General features: G+C 38.1%; 2 protein-coding genes across 5 annotated transcripts in view; one reads left to right on the top strand and one right to left on the bottom strand.

Annotated features, from left to right (window-relative positions):
- Window positions 1–5089, top strand: part of ppef2a (protein phosphatase with EF-hand domain 2a) — a 64594-nt gene extending 59505 nt beyond the window's left edge. The window contains exon 17 of the mRNA XM_028803154.2: window positions 4495–5089. Within this exon, the coding sequence (XP_028658987.1) occupies window positions 4495–4676 (182 nt within the window). The 3' untranslated portion in view covers window positions 4677–5089. The remainder of the gene's footprint in view (window positions 1–4494) is intronic.
- Window positions 5090–6653: 1564 nt separating this feature from the next.
- Window positions 6654–16301, bottom strand: part of nup54 (nucleoporin 54) — a 54923-nt gene continuing 45275 nt past the window's right edge. For all 4 annotated transcript variants that reach the window (XM_051927786.1, XM_051927785.1, XM_028802312.2 and 1 more), the window contains 5 exons: window positions 14255–14348; window positions 13012–13119; window positions 10238–10357; window positions 7602–7712; window positions 6654–7339 (listed from right to left, as the gene is read on the bottom strand). In XM_051927786.1, coding sequence (XP_051783746.1) covers window positions 7211–7339; window positions 7602–7712; window positions 10238–10357; window positions 13012–13119; window positions 14255–14348 — 562 coding nt within the window. In that variant the 3' untranslated portion in view covers window positions 6654–7210. The remainder of the gene's footprint in view (window positions 7340–7601; window positions 7713–10237; window positions 10358–13011; window positions 13120–14254; window positions 14349–16301) is intronic.

A 16301-nucleotide genomic window follows, 5' to 3' on the forward strand; every position in this document is an offset into this window, starting at 1 on the left:
GGATTATTATTTGCGTTAAGTCACAAAGAAAAACTAATCAGTAATCGCAGCACCATCAAAAACTCACTGGCACAGTAACATAAATTCATCACCGATAAGCTGATCTCACTACAAGCAGTGCATGATTTGAGTTGGCTCCAGGACTTTGGTAGGTGAGTGAATTTTGCTTAAAGATGGATGGTAACAACTCGACAGTTCGAGCAATCCAATGCCTCAGGAAGGCCCTCGTTAACCAGATCTGACGGAGAGCAAGCTTCAGATTATATAAAACTGTGTACAGCTGAAAAGCCTCTCAGAAAGATCCCTATTAAACATATAAATGTGTGTCTTGTGTGCAGAGAGGACATTGTATGTGTTAATAATACCACACAACCTGTAGCAAGGGGAAAAACCTTTCTGGAAAATCAATTACAGTCATATAAAAAAGTTTGGGAACCCCTCTCAGCGTGCATAATAATTTACTTTCAACAAAAAATAAATAAATAACAGTGGTCTGTCTTTCATTTCCTAGGAACATCTCAGTACTGGGGTGTTTTCCGAACAAAGATTTTTAGTGAAGCAGTATTTAGTTGTATGAAATTAAATCAAATGTGAAAAATTGGCTGTGCAAAAATTTGGGAGGCCTTGTAATTTTGCTGGTTTGAATGCATGTAACTGCTCAATACTGATTACTTGCAACACCAAATTGGTTGGATTAGCTCGTGAAGCCTTGAACTTCATAGACAGGTGTGTCCAGTCATGAGAAAAGGTATTTAAGGTGGTCAATTGCAAGTTGTACTTCCCTTTGACTCTCCTCTGAAGAGTGACAGCATGGGATCCTCAAAGCAACTCTCAAAAGATCTGAAAACAAAGATTGTTCAGTCTCATGGTTTAGGGGAAGGCTACAAAAAGCTATCTCAGAGGTTTAAACTGTCAGATTCAACTGTAAGGAATGTAATCAGGAAATTGAAGGCCACAGGCACAGTTGCTATTAAACCCAGCAGGTCTGGCAGGCCAAGAAAAATACAGGAGCAGCATATGCGCAGGATTGTGAGAATGGTTACAGACAACCCACAGATCACCTCCAAAGACCTGCAAGAACATCTTGCTGCAGATGGTGTATCTGTACATCGCATTACAATTCAGCGCAATTTGCACAAAGAACATCTGTATGGCAGGGTGATGAGAAAGAAGCCCTTTCTGCACTCACGTCACAAACAGAGTCGCTTGTTGTATGCAAATGCTCATTTAGACAAGCCAGATTCATTTTGGAACAAAGTGCTTTGGACTGATGAGACAAAAATTGAGTTATTGGTCATAACAAAAAGCGCTTTGCATGGCGGAAGAAGAACACCACATTCCAAGAAAAACACCTGCTACCTACTGTCAAATTTGATGGAGGTTCCATCATGCTGTGGGGCTGTGTGGCTAGTTCAGGGACTTGGGTCCTTGTTACAGTCGAGGGTTGGATGAATTCAACCCAATATCAACAAATTCTTCAGGATAATGTTCAAGCATCAGTCACAAAGTTGAAATTACGCAGGAGTTGGATAGTCCAACAAGACAATGACACAAAACACAGTTCAAAATCTACAAAGACATCTGTGCAGAGGGAGAAGTCCAATGTTCTGTAATGGCCGTCACAGTCCCCTGACTTGAATATCATTGAAAATCTATGGGATGATTTGAAGCAGGCTGTCCAAGCTCGGCAGCCATCAAATTTAACTGAACTGGAGAGATTTTGTATGGAAGAATGGTCAAAAATACCTCCATCCCGAATCCAGACACTCATCAAAGGCTATAGGAGGCGTCTAGAGGTTATTATATTTGCAAAAGGAGGCTCAACTAAGTATTGATGTAACGTCTCTGTTGGGGTGCCCACATTTATGCACCTGTCTAATTTTGTTACGATGCATATTGCATATTTTCTGTTAATCCAATAAACTTGTCACTGCTAAAATACTGTTTCCATAAGGCATGTCATATATTAAAAGGAAGTTGCTACTTTGAAAGCTTAGCCAATCATAAACAAAAATCCAAAGAATTAAGAGGGGTTCCCAATCTTCTTCATATGACTGTGTATATTGGCATTCAAACACATCAATGGACTAGTGATCTTCTGATCGAACGTACATTGTTACAGGTGCCGTGTGTGTTCCCTGTTGTTCAGTTAAGAGTGTAGGAGTTGTTGTACGGTTGAAAGAATTGGCAGCTATATTTCTAATAATACGAACTGTACATGAAGTAAACAATGTGTCACAGCCTAATGAAGAGACATGAGAGATGCAGATGAGAACCATGGACAAGGCTGCACAGCACTCACCTTTTGACTCCATGGCTAAACAAACAACTAAATGATATAACAATTACTCCCTAATTGGAAATGCAAACGTGTCATGCCAGAATACAGCAGCAGCGTTTTAATACATAGCATATCCACTGACCGTAATGTACATCTAAACGATTTTTAGTTGTTATGCCATACAGTCAATGATACAATAGTCAAAATGACAGAAAAATATCAGAGCAAGCATAAACACTTTCAAAAAATGTTTTGCGATTTTTGAACTCTTTTGAGACCCTCTCCAATGGGGTGACATGCTGAAACGGCCGAAACTCAATTGACTCGTCTGTCGAGGGCTGCTTATCCCTTGCTGAGGCAACCCCAACGTTTAGAGAGCCCCACAGAGGAAACGGTGGTCACACCACCTCCTCGCACAACACATCTGGCACCCGGTGATGCAGGGAACATTGTAAATTGGCCATTGACATGGCCCCGGCCCTGCCTGTGTGCGGTGTCTGTGTGTAGAATAGAGCGGTGGCTCCCGCTGCTCCTGTTTCAAGTGGAATAAAGCTGATTTTCCTGAAGTCCTTAGACACATCCTTGTTTTTTGGGTGCAAGACAGCGACTCACGTGCAGTCAAGTACCTGAAGTGGTCTAAGTATGTGACGGTCTCTGCTGCCACTGTGTTATAATTATACTTCAGTTACCTTGGCCCACTGAGCCCCTGAATGAACAACAGTAATTTGAGCTTTTTAGTTCCTCTTAGAATCAAGTCTTTTGTTCAGTTTCTTTTGCGCTCTCCCTGAAATCCCAACCATTTAAAATGCATGGACTGGAGGAAATCAGGTCAAGATTTTTGTAAGAAACTCTGTGGGGATAAGATTTTAGCTGGTGGATTTCTCTGCTATTTGCTACAAACTTTTTAACAAGTTGTCCGCTAGGCATGTATTCTCATTTGAGAATCACATCTAGTCCCATGAGACTAACAGAAAGTCGATTTAAGTGCACTTTATTCAGAGACCCCACCAAGCACAAAGTCCTGTGCATTGCGTAGGCAGCCATCGTGTACATGTTAACAAGTCAACAACAGGCATGGTGGAGCAATGTTGTCTTGAACAAAAAAAGGAAACAGACCAGCTCCTTTTCCAGAAAAAAATGTTGAACGTTTTGGTTTTGTTAGTACTAGATAAGAGCCCAAATACTACACAATAGGATAACATTTTAAATCACTATAATCATACTAAAGAGCCTGGCAAAGGAATATAAACTTTATTAAAAAAACAGACATAAGTAGAACACAAAATTTGTTTAAATAGCTTGTATTTTTGTCAGTCTAATCATTCAAGAGCATTAGGAATGTTAGTCACACTGATGCTTTTCGGCTTGTTCTTGAATGTGTTGCGGAGTATGTAGTTTAGTAAAACACAAACTGAGTGACAGTTATGAATTTAGCAAATTTCAAATTTTAATTGAGCCCATGGTATTTAAAGGTTTAAGGGTGCAATGCATTCTTAAATACTTTCACTACTTTTAACAATTCACATTCTAATACAATCAAAAAGCCATAAAGGAGCAGAGGAATATGTTCTCTCTTTTTTTATCATCGCTCAATATAAAAAAAAAAAAAAAACACCTTCTTTCGTAACTAAGAAAGTATCACCATACAATAACTGGAAAAACCTAAAGAGACTGAACATACCTGGAAAATATTTGTTTTATTATTCACAGTTCACCACTGACAAAATACTGGAGGATACAAATTATACTGTAACAAGTCAAAATGTTTTTTTCGTTTGAAATTCTCAATTAATTTGAGTAACACGGTATAGCTGCACAGTGGCTCGTGTTCCTGCCTCACAGCTCCAGCAAAATATTTGGGTTTAAATCTTTGCCTAGTCTACAAATATTCTGCATTCTCTCATTACATCTGTGTGGGATTTCCTCCAATACACAAAACGTCCGTAGGAGAGGTCAACCGTCAGCTCAATACTGAACATGTATGAGTGAGTGGTCCCTTGTAACAAAGGGGCACCCAACACCGCCTCCATACACTCTGAAACCCCACAAAGATGAATTGGATGGAATGGGCAGAGTAAACATACAGAAGGAAGGATGGATTCTTTAGAATACCTTTCATATTTTATCATATAAGAGAGTACCTCAATGGTTTCTGCAAATTTCACATTTGTCTGCTCTTTCCTTCTAACATCTGCATTCTGATCTTCTCTCAGGTCTAATTTCTTTTGAAGAATTCCGACAAACTTGGAAGTTGCTCAGCTCCCACCTCAACACAGAAATCAGCGATCAAGCGATTTCTGATTTGGCCCGCAGCATTGACTTCAACAAAGATGGAAATATTGACATCAACGAATTCATGGAGGCGTTTCGTCTTGTTGACAGAAATCCTAGCTAAGACAAACAGGAGTCTACAACATAGTTTTACAAGAACCATGTCAGTAAAATATCTACTTTATAAAAATATTAAGCCAAAGTCGGTAAAACGTTAAAAGTGACTGTTTTGTTTTCTTCCAGAATGGCATTAAGCTCCCAAATATCAGATTACTCTGTAAGAAGAATCGCAGCATAGATGCTCTTATTTATATCAGGATAATCTGTTCTGATATTCGTATCAGAAAATGACCCAACATTTCACTTTATGCTTCATTAGACACTGTATGTAATTGTATTTATTTGTAATTTTGAAATACACAAATGTGTAAAAGTCTGTTTATACAAATGTTATCTGGTGCTAAATCAAAGCCTTATTAGACAACATTTTTAATAGAATGAGCTCTGCAAAAAACTGCTTTGTGCCTCTGAATACCTACATTTAAAACTCAAAAGCCAAGGCTACATTACAACATTTACAATATAGATCATGAAGTTCATTCAGTTATTACAAATGTACTCTTGTAGAACTGCAAATAAACCTAGGATAAATCTAAACGGTGCAGAATTATACAGGGTGTCCTAAACATGCTCTGCATTACTTTGGCTCTTTCTGCTTGACATAATTTCTTTTATTCAAAAGAAAAAAAAGTCTTTCAATACTGCTTATAATTATGAATATAACTATTTAAAGAAAAAGAACTTAGGCATATCTAAAGGGTGTGAGATAACATTCAAAATCACGTTTTTCATTATTTGTAAATGCTCTATAAACTGAAATTGTCCAATGGTTTTTCTAATCTAATTGTATTGTTTCAATCTTTCATTCCTACGTGACAGATGAGCTTTAGGCCTCTTTAAAAATGGCTATGATACTGCTTATGTAAATTAAGTTTTAGGTTTTGCTGTAAATTGCTGATTTTAGAGGAGATTAATATTAAACCAAATATTTAAAGGAGGTCTGTAATGAACTGGTGACATTGTCCATATTGGATTCAAGCCTTACACCCATCTCTGCAAGCTCTCTGGAATCCAGACGCTGAAAAGCGGGCCCCAAGTATAGGCTTGTACAAAATTTAGAACGGTTTGCATGATGAAAGTCAATGTGTTTCAACTGTAATTTTGATAGCATTAGAGTGGAATAATAATGTAAGTGGCTGGAAAAAAATAAATCCACTGTGGCAAACACTGAACAACTGCATATAACACCTTACCTTGGGTGGGCTGGGGTTGGTAAGCTCTGTCATTATAAATGAGGTACCCCTGAAAAGAAAAAAGAAACAAGCAAGCAAACAAACAAACAGAGTCACAAATAAAGAACTTTGATAGAAAATGTGAAATTCCTCAGGCATGCTAACTTAGAAGGCAATTGATAACCCCAATCTGGGTCTGGTGGCATCCCTCACTGAATGCTGAGGTCTGGAAACTCATATTTGTACAGTGCCAGGCCCAAACCAAAACACAGAATATGACCATGGAGTGGCCCATGGAAGGCTAGTAAGCCTAGGGGCTTACTCAAGAGGGAAGAAACCGCACTGAAAACCTGGCACTTTACATGCTGGTTACACGTGAAGAGACTCCCAGATGCACTGAAGGGCACTTAATGTCACCCCCCTCATAAGACAACACTGCGGGATGGCTGTCTGCCAGTCTCTAACCAGTCTGGTGTCAAATGTCATAGGCAGTAAGGGGTATCAGAGATGCTCAAAAAAAGACCAGAGGCAAAAGGGAAAGTTCTCAGTAGAGATACTGGGAGGTGGGAAAGTGAGAATTGTGCTTTTCTTTATGAACCTTTATGTTCTACCTTTGCTTGTATTGCTTCTGTGTCTTTTGGATAAATAAAAGTCACCATTTTGATACTTCCTTGTCTCTTCTTGGCATGTTATTCCAAGCTGGAGTGGAACCATGCTGTATTCACTTTGACCTAATAGCTCATACTGGAAAATCCCTCCAAAAACAAGGACTAAATGAGTTTCGTTGATTCACATGAATTGTACGATAATTCAATAAACAAATTTTATTTTCTGCTTTTTATTTCAGAGCATTTTTTAAAAACATTATTTACAATTTTTTTTGATCATGTTTTAAAGTTTTTACCCCAAGACTGATTGTTTCTTGTGTGAAGACAAATATACCTTGGTACTGGCAAATAAGATTTAGAGAAAATCATCTTATTGATTTTGTTTGCCCAAAAGAAACACTTTGAAAATGTTCAGTGTAACTCAGAAATATTTTTAATACTACTTTTGTGGAATTCCTTTTTGTTTTTAAAGACTGATGTACTTAGTAATGGTTATAATATGTAGGATTATTTGTCCCTGTTCAATTGATCAATTATTGCCAGAGGCCGATGCAGGGCTTTGATATATTGGAAACATGTCCTTACAATCTCTTGGCTTCAATCATTCTGACACACACAATTAACATGAAATACTACATGGTAAAACACATTGACACTAAAAAAATTGCCAGTCACAAGGTACTATAAGTACACATTTTTAACAGCCTTTGTCCCTAAGCAAGTCACCCAAAAAAAGCCACCAATGCTCGATGTTGCTGTCAGCTAAATATTCCTCCTCTCATGTGCCCACTGTCTTGAAGCCCATTTTCTATCAGCTTTATATCTTCCAGGTCATCCTTAATGACACTTATCAAATGGCTTATTCCTTCCTGCTGCAGCTTTAGATGCTATAGGAAAAATAAGACTCATTAAGAACAGAACTAATTTATCTATAAATTACAACAAAACTGCTTAATAATTTTATGATATATAACTCAAGAAATGGGGAATAAAATGTGTTTGTTATACTGCTGTTAAATTAAAAGGTGAAGTCTAAAACATTGCATTCACCATAGAAATAGATGGAAATGAAAATCTGAGTTCTAAAATTGTCCTGCTTAAATGTAATAGCATTTTTACCTGCTTACAACTTACTTATTTACAGCTTACCTGTTTAATTTCTCGTAGGAGATCACCATCAATATTATAACGTTCTTCGGAGCGCACAGTTCCAAAGTGATTCTGCATTCTTATCTGGGACATAAGTTCATTAAGACGGCCCTGCAGGATGGAAACAATACACATAATTACAAGAAAGTACAGTGCTACAGGAAATAAATTGCAACCCAAACAACAAGTAAAATATACCTCTAAGACTGTTGGGGAAAGTCCAAACTTAAGCTTATAATGTCATATAGTTCACCACATATTACTGTAAAACTGCAGGGTCAGAATGAGCCATCATTAAAGTGTTGGTAATAGAATGAATAATTTCCAATGCTCAGTTCCCATTTGAAGAGGTAGGAATATAAACCTTAACAAAGATTATATAATTTATCTCCCTGGGCAAATAACGTAGATGAATTCAGACAGCCAGAATTTCATAGTCTACATTACAAACTGTAGTTGTAATTATAATATTCTCCCTTTTACTTCATTCCTCATTCACACAGATTACCAGCCCCCCCCCCCCCCCCTGTCTTGTACTTTTTTTTTTTTTTTTTGAGTAAAATTGACACTGCAAGTATGTACACAATTTACATGACTGTGATCTTTGTATTTTTTTTGTTCTTTTCAACCAAGTAATTTATCAATTAATAATTAACTCATCCTCATTGAACACCATACATGTACAATACTACCTCTAATTTCATATTTGACTTTATGATGAATATATTTTTGTACTTGTTCCTTGTTTGTCCGTTAGCATATACAATGAACAGATTTTTTGACAATGTTTTTTTTTTTTCCAGTGGTGTAAACACTTTTTAAAAGAAAGTTTTAGACAGCAACAAAACGTTAATGTTCAGCTATGGCCATCTATCTGTTTGTTTATTTTTACCAGGTTAAAATCCATCCATCCATCCATTTTCCAACCCGCTGAATCCGAACACAGGGTCACGGGGGTCTGCTGGAGCCAATCCCAGCCAACACAGGGCACAAGGCAGGGAACCAATCCTGGGCAGGGTGCCAACCCACCGCAGGACACACACAAACACACCCACACACCAAGCACACACTAGGGCCAATTTAGAATCACCAATCCACCTAACCCGCATGTCTTTAGACTGTGGGAGGAAACCCACACAGACACGGGGAGAACATGCAAACTCCACGCAGGGAGGACCCAGGAAGCGAACCCAGGTCCCCAGATCTCCCAACTGCGAGGCAGCAGCGCTACCCACTGCACCACCGTGCCGCCCCCAGGTTAAAATACAGTTCCAAATTTCTTTTAATCAGCCATTATCTGGTGAGGAGTGCTCATTAAAAAGTTACAGTAAATACTTAATATCAAACTATGCTTGACAATCACCCCAAAACAAGTATTTATCTGGTAAACATACACATGCAAAGTTAAACCAATCAATAGTCAAAGCAGGCCAAATAAATAATATAGTGCAGATGGGGTAGGGCTTACTGATGTGTAATAGAGAAAGACATATAGGGTTTTACTAATTCTACCATAAGTTGCATTGCTTTTTGTCTGCTTGTGCACTGTATACTTTAATATCATATATCTAAATATAAAACAAATTAAACATTAAATATGTATCAATTCACTCCAAATGCAATTTGAGCACACAGAGTGTATTTGTGACTGACCACGGTGCATTTTTATTTATACAATTGACTAAGGACGTTGCCATAAAAAGAGCTTTACTGTTTTAGCATGATGCCAAAGATTTGACAGTCTCATCACCGCTGCCTCTCTGCTCACTTTTTAAAGCTGCGCAGGTGTCAACTGCTGACACTACCCTAACATGATTGTTTTGTCTTTTTTGTGGACTGTGTGTTTGAAAAGAACACAATTTGCACTTCCACTCATGTTAAAATGTGGTCACTATCCATTTCTGACTGACTCCAAATGTGCTGTCTGTGTTCCATCACGGTTTATACCCATTTTCTTAATGCTGTCAAAGGCAATACCATCATAATGCACATTAACTCAGGTGTAAATGGATGTCCTTTGCTTCAACTTCAAATTCTTTCCTGCGTCCACACTGCTGCTCTCACTCAACATCATTTTTTTTCTGACAATGTTGATTTCAGCCCCATGGTCGATGTGATGTCATGAGAGACAAGGTACAGAAATCATAACTGTGATGAGCAGAAAGGTGCCTACAGTACATGTCTTGTTTGTAAAGAAAAACTGAGGTCTGTTGATATATTCTGGCCTGAATTAGGATGATGAAGCATTAAATTTGGCCATCAAAAAACTGAGTTTGATACACCTACCTGCACTAGGGCGTATATGTTCTCCACATGAGGTATACATATGCTTATCCACCCAGGTAAAAATATTCACATTAAAGTAAGCACATATTTGAAAATGTTCATTTGTATATAAGGAAATGTCACCATACTAAAATCATGCATAGTAACTTAAACTCCTGTAAACTGAGTTGTAAGAACAGAACCTCAATTCAAGCAACAGTAACTGCAGAATACTTTCAATAGTCTGCTCAGCAGAAAGTTGAAAATTAGCACCTACATTAAAAAAAGACTTGTTTATACAACTTCATGTGCAAGATAACACTAATACAACAAATCAAATCTAAAACACTTCCATATTTAAATAACTATACCTTGAACTGGGTTGGGGCATTGAGCTCACATTGTATTGTGTCCAGCTGAACTCTCAAATGTTCTTCATCAACCTGTATGGCATAGCCACGTTTTCTTTGTATTTCTTGTTTAATCAATACCTGAGAAAACACATATTTGGCAATGTTAAAATTACAGGCATAAAGAAAATAATTAAAACTAGCCAACCCGCGGCGTAGCATACGCTGCATAATTATGTATTGATGGGTGAACACTTCCTGAAAGACACAGTTGTCCAAATGGGGTTGGTTTTGAGGATACGACTGTAGGTGAATGAAAAGATGGAACTCTGGAGAGGGCAACATACAATACAGCGTTTTACACGCTGCATACAGCGATTCACATCGAAGCATAGACACTGCTAAGTGCATGGGATACCCCTCGCAAACTGTTTTACACGCTGCATACAGCGATTCACATCCGTGACAAATATGATTTTTCTTAAATGGTCCTGTCCCGTCCACCCTCGCTCTCGAAGCATACACACTGCCTGGTCATGTGCCCGCTCGCAACAGCAACTAACAGAGACCCGCCCACCAACTGCAAGACCATGGGGATACCCCTTGCAAACTGTTTTACACGCCGCATACAGCGATTCACATCCGCGACAAACATATTTCTTCTTATGGGGTGGGTTTGAGGATACAACTGTAAGGGAACTCTGGAGAGAGCAACATACAATTGTCCGTGACTGAAAACTGGAAGACTGCCGCCGCGCCCCCACCTCCCAGAGTGAGGGACGGGACTGGGTGGCAGTCGCGCGCGGAACGGGGTGTGAGGGGAAGGACGCCCAGTGAGGACAATGTACTGATGGGTGAACAGTTATCTCTTAGTCATCGTTCAGTACGCACTGCCTGCTCATGTGCCCGCCCCCAACTCCTCACCTGAATTGCTTTCGTCTGTGTACAGTCCACATGCACTTTGAGTCACGTTGACTATTCATTTTCCAAACACCGCCTCAGTCGGTTTGGCATCTACTACAGTCCACATGCACCTCTGAGCCACGTTGACTTTTCATTGTTCTGTTTGTCTGGGCCGGGTGAGGTTTCCCGTGTTGAGTCTAATTAAGCCAAAGGCTCCACACCTGGTGGTGGGTGCCCTTCCGTCAATTCCTTTAAGTTTCGCCAGTCGGCATCGTTTATGGTCGGAACTACGACAGTATATGATCGTCTTCAAACCTCCAACTTTCATTTTTGATTAATAAAAACATTGTTGGCAAATGCTTTCGCTCTCGCGCGAATTGTTGGTGGACGGGGCTCTGACGTGTGTGTGCCATGGTTGGCTGCTTAGTGCATTGTTGGTGGGTGGGGCTGTCTTGCATGCATCTTGCTTGCCATGGACTTAGTGAATTTATATGTATATATTTTAAATGATTGTCTTGTTAAATATAAATATAGACTTAGTTTCTCCCTTTTTAAATATATTATGAATAATGGTGGCAGAGAGTTAACTAGTACATTCACCTGAAAAAAACAAATTACCCAGATGTTGGGATTAACACAAGACGTCTTTCAGTGTTTGGAGTGAAAAGTGACAATGCACACATACAGGATTCCTTTTTCCACAACTCCTTAATATTTTTAAAATCAGCTTTATTATCTTAGCAGTTAAGTATTTGCATAAAATATGTATGCAGAAATCAAAATAACCAAACTAAACAGAGATGGAATTACTCATAATATCCTTTTTCTTACCCAACCTGAACTAAAAGCACTACAGGTAAAAAGAGGAACTTTGTATTAGTGGAAATTTCAATGACTTTTTTTAGAAACCGACTTCCTGATGCTCTCCATTATCAGTAAAAAGAAAAAAAATCAAGTACCAGAGTTTACTTAAAGCAAAGAGGAGCAGACCTTCCTATAGCAATGCCCTTTTCATCAACTCCAACAAGCCAGAGCAGGATAATGGGGTCCCCTCAAATTTTCTAATTTGTTTTATTCTAAACTGCCTATGCTATTTCACCAAACATGTGTAATTAATATTAAAATAATCTTCATTTTGGAATTTAAGTATTAAATGTTAACAATTATCTTTAGATATCCATCTGAAATTATTTTAAGTCATAATGATGTCTTTACTAGTAACTATAAATGTTTATATGATACCAGTACCTAGTATTCATTAAAAGCACTATATAATCCTCTCTCTGATACAACTGCATTCATTCTCCATGACTTGGACTGACCGAGCTTTCAAAGGCAAATCCTTGGAGTAAGCCCTTGGTCTGTTCTTGGGTTTTCTCCCCATAGGCCACAGCCAGAATGAATCACCATACGAGCTCCAGTCACTTCAACTTCCTCCTTTCAATCCAGACAAACAGCGGCTCTCTTACAGGTTTGTTCATGGTGTTGCACTCCACATTATATCATGGCATGGCATGACAACCACGTGCAGGAAACCAATTTAATTGCTTGTACCAGCAATCAATTTTTTTCAGTCAATACGTTCAGCATGTGACAACAGAAGAACAAACGGTTTGACTGGTAAATCAAAAACTCTATGTCTAAAGACTTGGTTCATTCTTTACCTTCACAGATCAGTATACTATTGACACAGCATATATAGGAAAGATTTAATTGTCATTTATTGGTTCATCCTTTGCAATCATAGCTGGTTATCCAAGTGAAGTTTATATATCTTCAGTGTGTGCGTTTGGTGGAGTATGGTGGTTCCCCACCAAACTTTAAAAGATGAGCCAGATAGTTTGGAATCTGCAATCCGCTGCATTCATTCTAATTCCAAATCCTCTGCTTACCTGTAAGGCTCTATGAGACAGATCCATTAGATTCCTTTTGTACTGGGCAATCTTTGCTACTGTTGTGGCCTGGTTCTTCTGAAGCTCACTAATATCATCAGATATTATCTGTTGGAAAAATGAAACAATCAAATGAGCAAAAAAGAAAAAAATTAACCACTGAATTGTTGAAAAAGAAAAACATCTCTGTCATATAGTTTTTTTCAGTTTACTAGAATCCTTACTGTATGCTTTCACATAAATAATTGATGATATTCAAATCTATGTAGAGCAGCAATAATTCTGACTGATGTTCAGATACTGATTTGTATCTAGCAATCTTTAATTATATTTCATGTCTTTAATAGGCTGCAGCAGTGGAATGGGCTGAGCAAATATGGTAACAATATAGCAACAGATATAGAAAATGAACACTACAAGAAAAATACAACAAATACATATAGTACATAAACAGATACCACAGGAATATTTGAAGTATATCTGATAAATTTTACTTTGCCAGAATTAAGTGTGAGGTTGGCGGTGGAAACAGTGGCTAGCCAGTGCTGTTGTGTGGATCTGAGTTTGAATCCCATGCTGTCACAGTCTGTGTGCAGTCCAAGCATTTTCTGGCTTTTCTCCCACATCCCAAATACATGCATGTTAGGCTATTTTGCAATTTATTCTGGATTTGAACTCTTAAGATTAATGGACTGTCAACATTTCAACTATGAAGAGTTTTCTAAGAGTAGAAGTCATCTGAGCTTAGTACTCCTTTATCAAGAGTTGCACATGAATTTTGGAGGAGTAAGCGGACCATACGCTTTCATCAGTCTAATAGGCATTGGCCAGTAACCTGGATTGTTGAGAAAAAATGCCCTTTATACAAGTAGCAGATTTATGAAAACAAAATCAAGTCGGTGGTAATATGCTCTTACAGCAGCATTCTGAGCCTACTGCAACATACATTTACCAGAATATTAATAACTGCTATAATAAACCAAGAAATGACTGCTAAAAAATAAATAAATAAGCATAGTTCTTCAACATCCAATCAAGAAAGGTGGCATCAGAGTGTGGCAGTATGTGCAGTTTTTATTTATTTTTAATAAACAGTTTTATGCCTGACAGGATAAAAATTTACATTACAAGGAAAGAAAAACTGTATTGTACAGATATACAACCATTATATTAAGAACTACGGTATATACATAATATAAAGAAGAATATAAAGAAGAAATGTGTAAATAAAGGCAATACCTACATCTACCCTCGTTTGGTGCTGTTTAGTCATTTGTTCTTGAATTTTCAGCCTTCTAAGTAATTCTTTAAATCCCACCATTGGCACTGGAATTAACCTGCAAAAGCAAATGCACAGAGTTATATATAAAAAAAACAAAAAAAAAAAACACACACTTATGCATCACACACACGGAAATGACCAGATCCTAAATATTCATGTTTTTCACATGCAATCCACACAATTAACACTTGGGGAGATTTCTTATCATCTGTAAAAGCAAAATAAGCTTCATCATTTTGGAAAAAATGCTACTTCTCTTGATCTTCTGAACACAAGTGTCATAAAATAGTATGACAAGGATGCTGCATACAGGTGCATCTCAATAAATTAGAATATCAACGAAAAGTTAATTTATTTCAGTAATTCAATTCAAAAAATGAAACTCATATAGATTCATTACACACAGAGTAATATATTTCAAGCATTTATTTCTTTTCATTTTGATGATTACTGCATTCCAGGTAATGAAAACTCAAAATTCAGTATCTCAGAAAATTAGAATATTACATAAAACCAATTAAAAAATAATTTTAATACAGAAATGTTGGCCTAATAGAAAAGTATGTCCATGTACACACTCAATACTTGGTCGGGGCTCCTTTTGCATGAATTACTGCATCAATGTGGCGTGGCATGGAAGCGATCAGCCTGTGGCACTGCTGAGGTGTTATGGAAGCCCAGGATTCTTTGATAGCAGCCTTCAGCTCGTCTGCATTGTTGGGTCTGGTGATCTTCTTCTTGACAATACTCCATAGATTCTCTATGGGGTTTAAGTCAGGTGAGTTTTCTAGCTAATCAAGCACCATGATTCCATGGTCATTAAACCAGGAATTCGTACTTTTGGCAATGTGGGCAGGTGCCAAGTCCTGCTGGAAAATGAAATCAGCATCTCTAAAAAGCTTGTCAGCAGAGGGAAGCATGAAGTGCTCTAAAATTTCCTGGTAGACGGCTGCGCTGACTTTGGACTTGATAAAACACAGTGGACCAACACCAGCAGATGACATGGTTCTCCAAATCATCACTGACTGTGGAAACTTCATATGGGACTTCAAGCAAGTTGGATTCTGTGCCTCTCCACTCTTCCTCCAGACTCTGGGACCTTGATTTCCAAATGAAATGCAAAATTTACTTTCATCTTAAAAGAGGACTTTGGATCACTGAGCAACAGCCCAGTCTGTTTTCTCCTTAGCCCAGGTAAGACGCTTCTGACATTGTCTCTGGTTCAGGAGTGGTTTGACACAAGGAATGCGACAGTTGTAGCTCATGTCCCAGATACGTCTGTGTGTGGTGGCTCTTGAAGCACTGACTCCAGCCGCAATCCACTTCTTGTGAATCTCCCCCAAATAATTGAATGGGCTGTGCTTCACAGTCCTCTCAAGGCTGCGGTCATCCCTGTTGCTTGTGCATCTTTTCCTGCCACATTCTTTCCTTCCACTCAAATTTCCATTAATATGCTTGGATAACACACTGAACAGTCAGCTTTTTTAGCACTGAGTCAGTAGTCTTCCTCATGATTGTGTGGCCTATTGAACCAGACTAAGAGACCATTTAAAGGCTCAGAACACCTTTGCAGATGTTTTGGGTTAATTGGCTGAGTGGAGTGTGACACCATGAATCTACAATATTGAACTTCTTCACAATATTCTAATTCTCTGAGATACTGAAATTTGGGTTTTCATTAGCTGTAGGCCATAATCAGCAAAATTAATTGAAATAAATGCTTGAAATACTGTATATTGCTCTGTGTGTAATGAATCTATATAAGAGTTTCACTTTTTCGATGATATCCTAATTTTTTGAGATGCACCTGTAGGTTTCCTGCTAGCTAAAATAAAGGTCTCTATACTGCGGCATGATTGACTTTAGAAAACGTGTAATTGAGAAATAAAAGTTTGGATATAGAAAAGGTGACAGGAAACCAGATTTATTAGCCATTGAAACAGAAGTACCATGGATAACACAGAGTCTATTGATTATATATATATATATATATATATATATATGGATA

Source organism: Erpetoichthys calabaricus, chromosome 5 (assembly GCF_900747795.2).
Source record: "Erpetoichthys calabaricus chromosome 5, fErpCal1.3, whole genome shotgun sequence".
Taxonomy (NCBI): domain Eukaryota; kingdom Metazoa; phylum Chordata; class Cladistia; order Polypteriformes; family Polypteridae; genus Erpetoichthys; species Erpetoichthys calabaricus.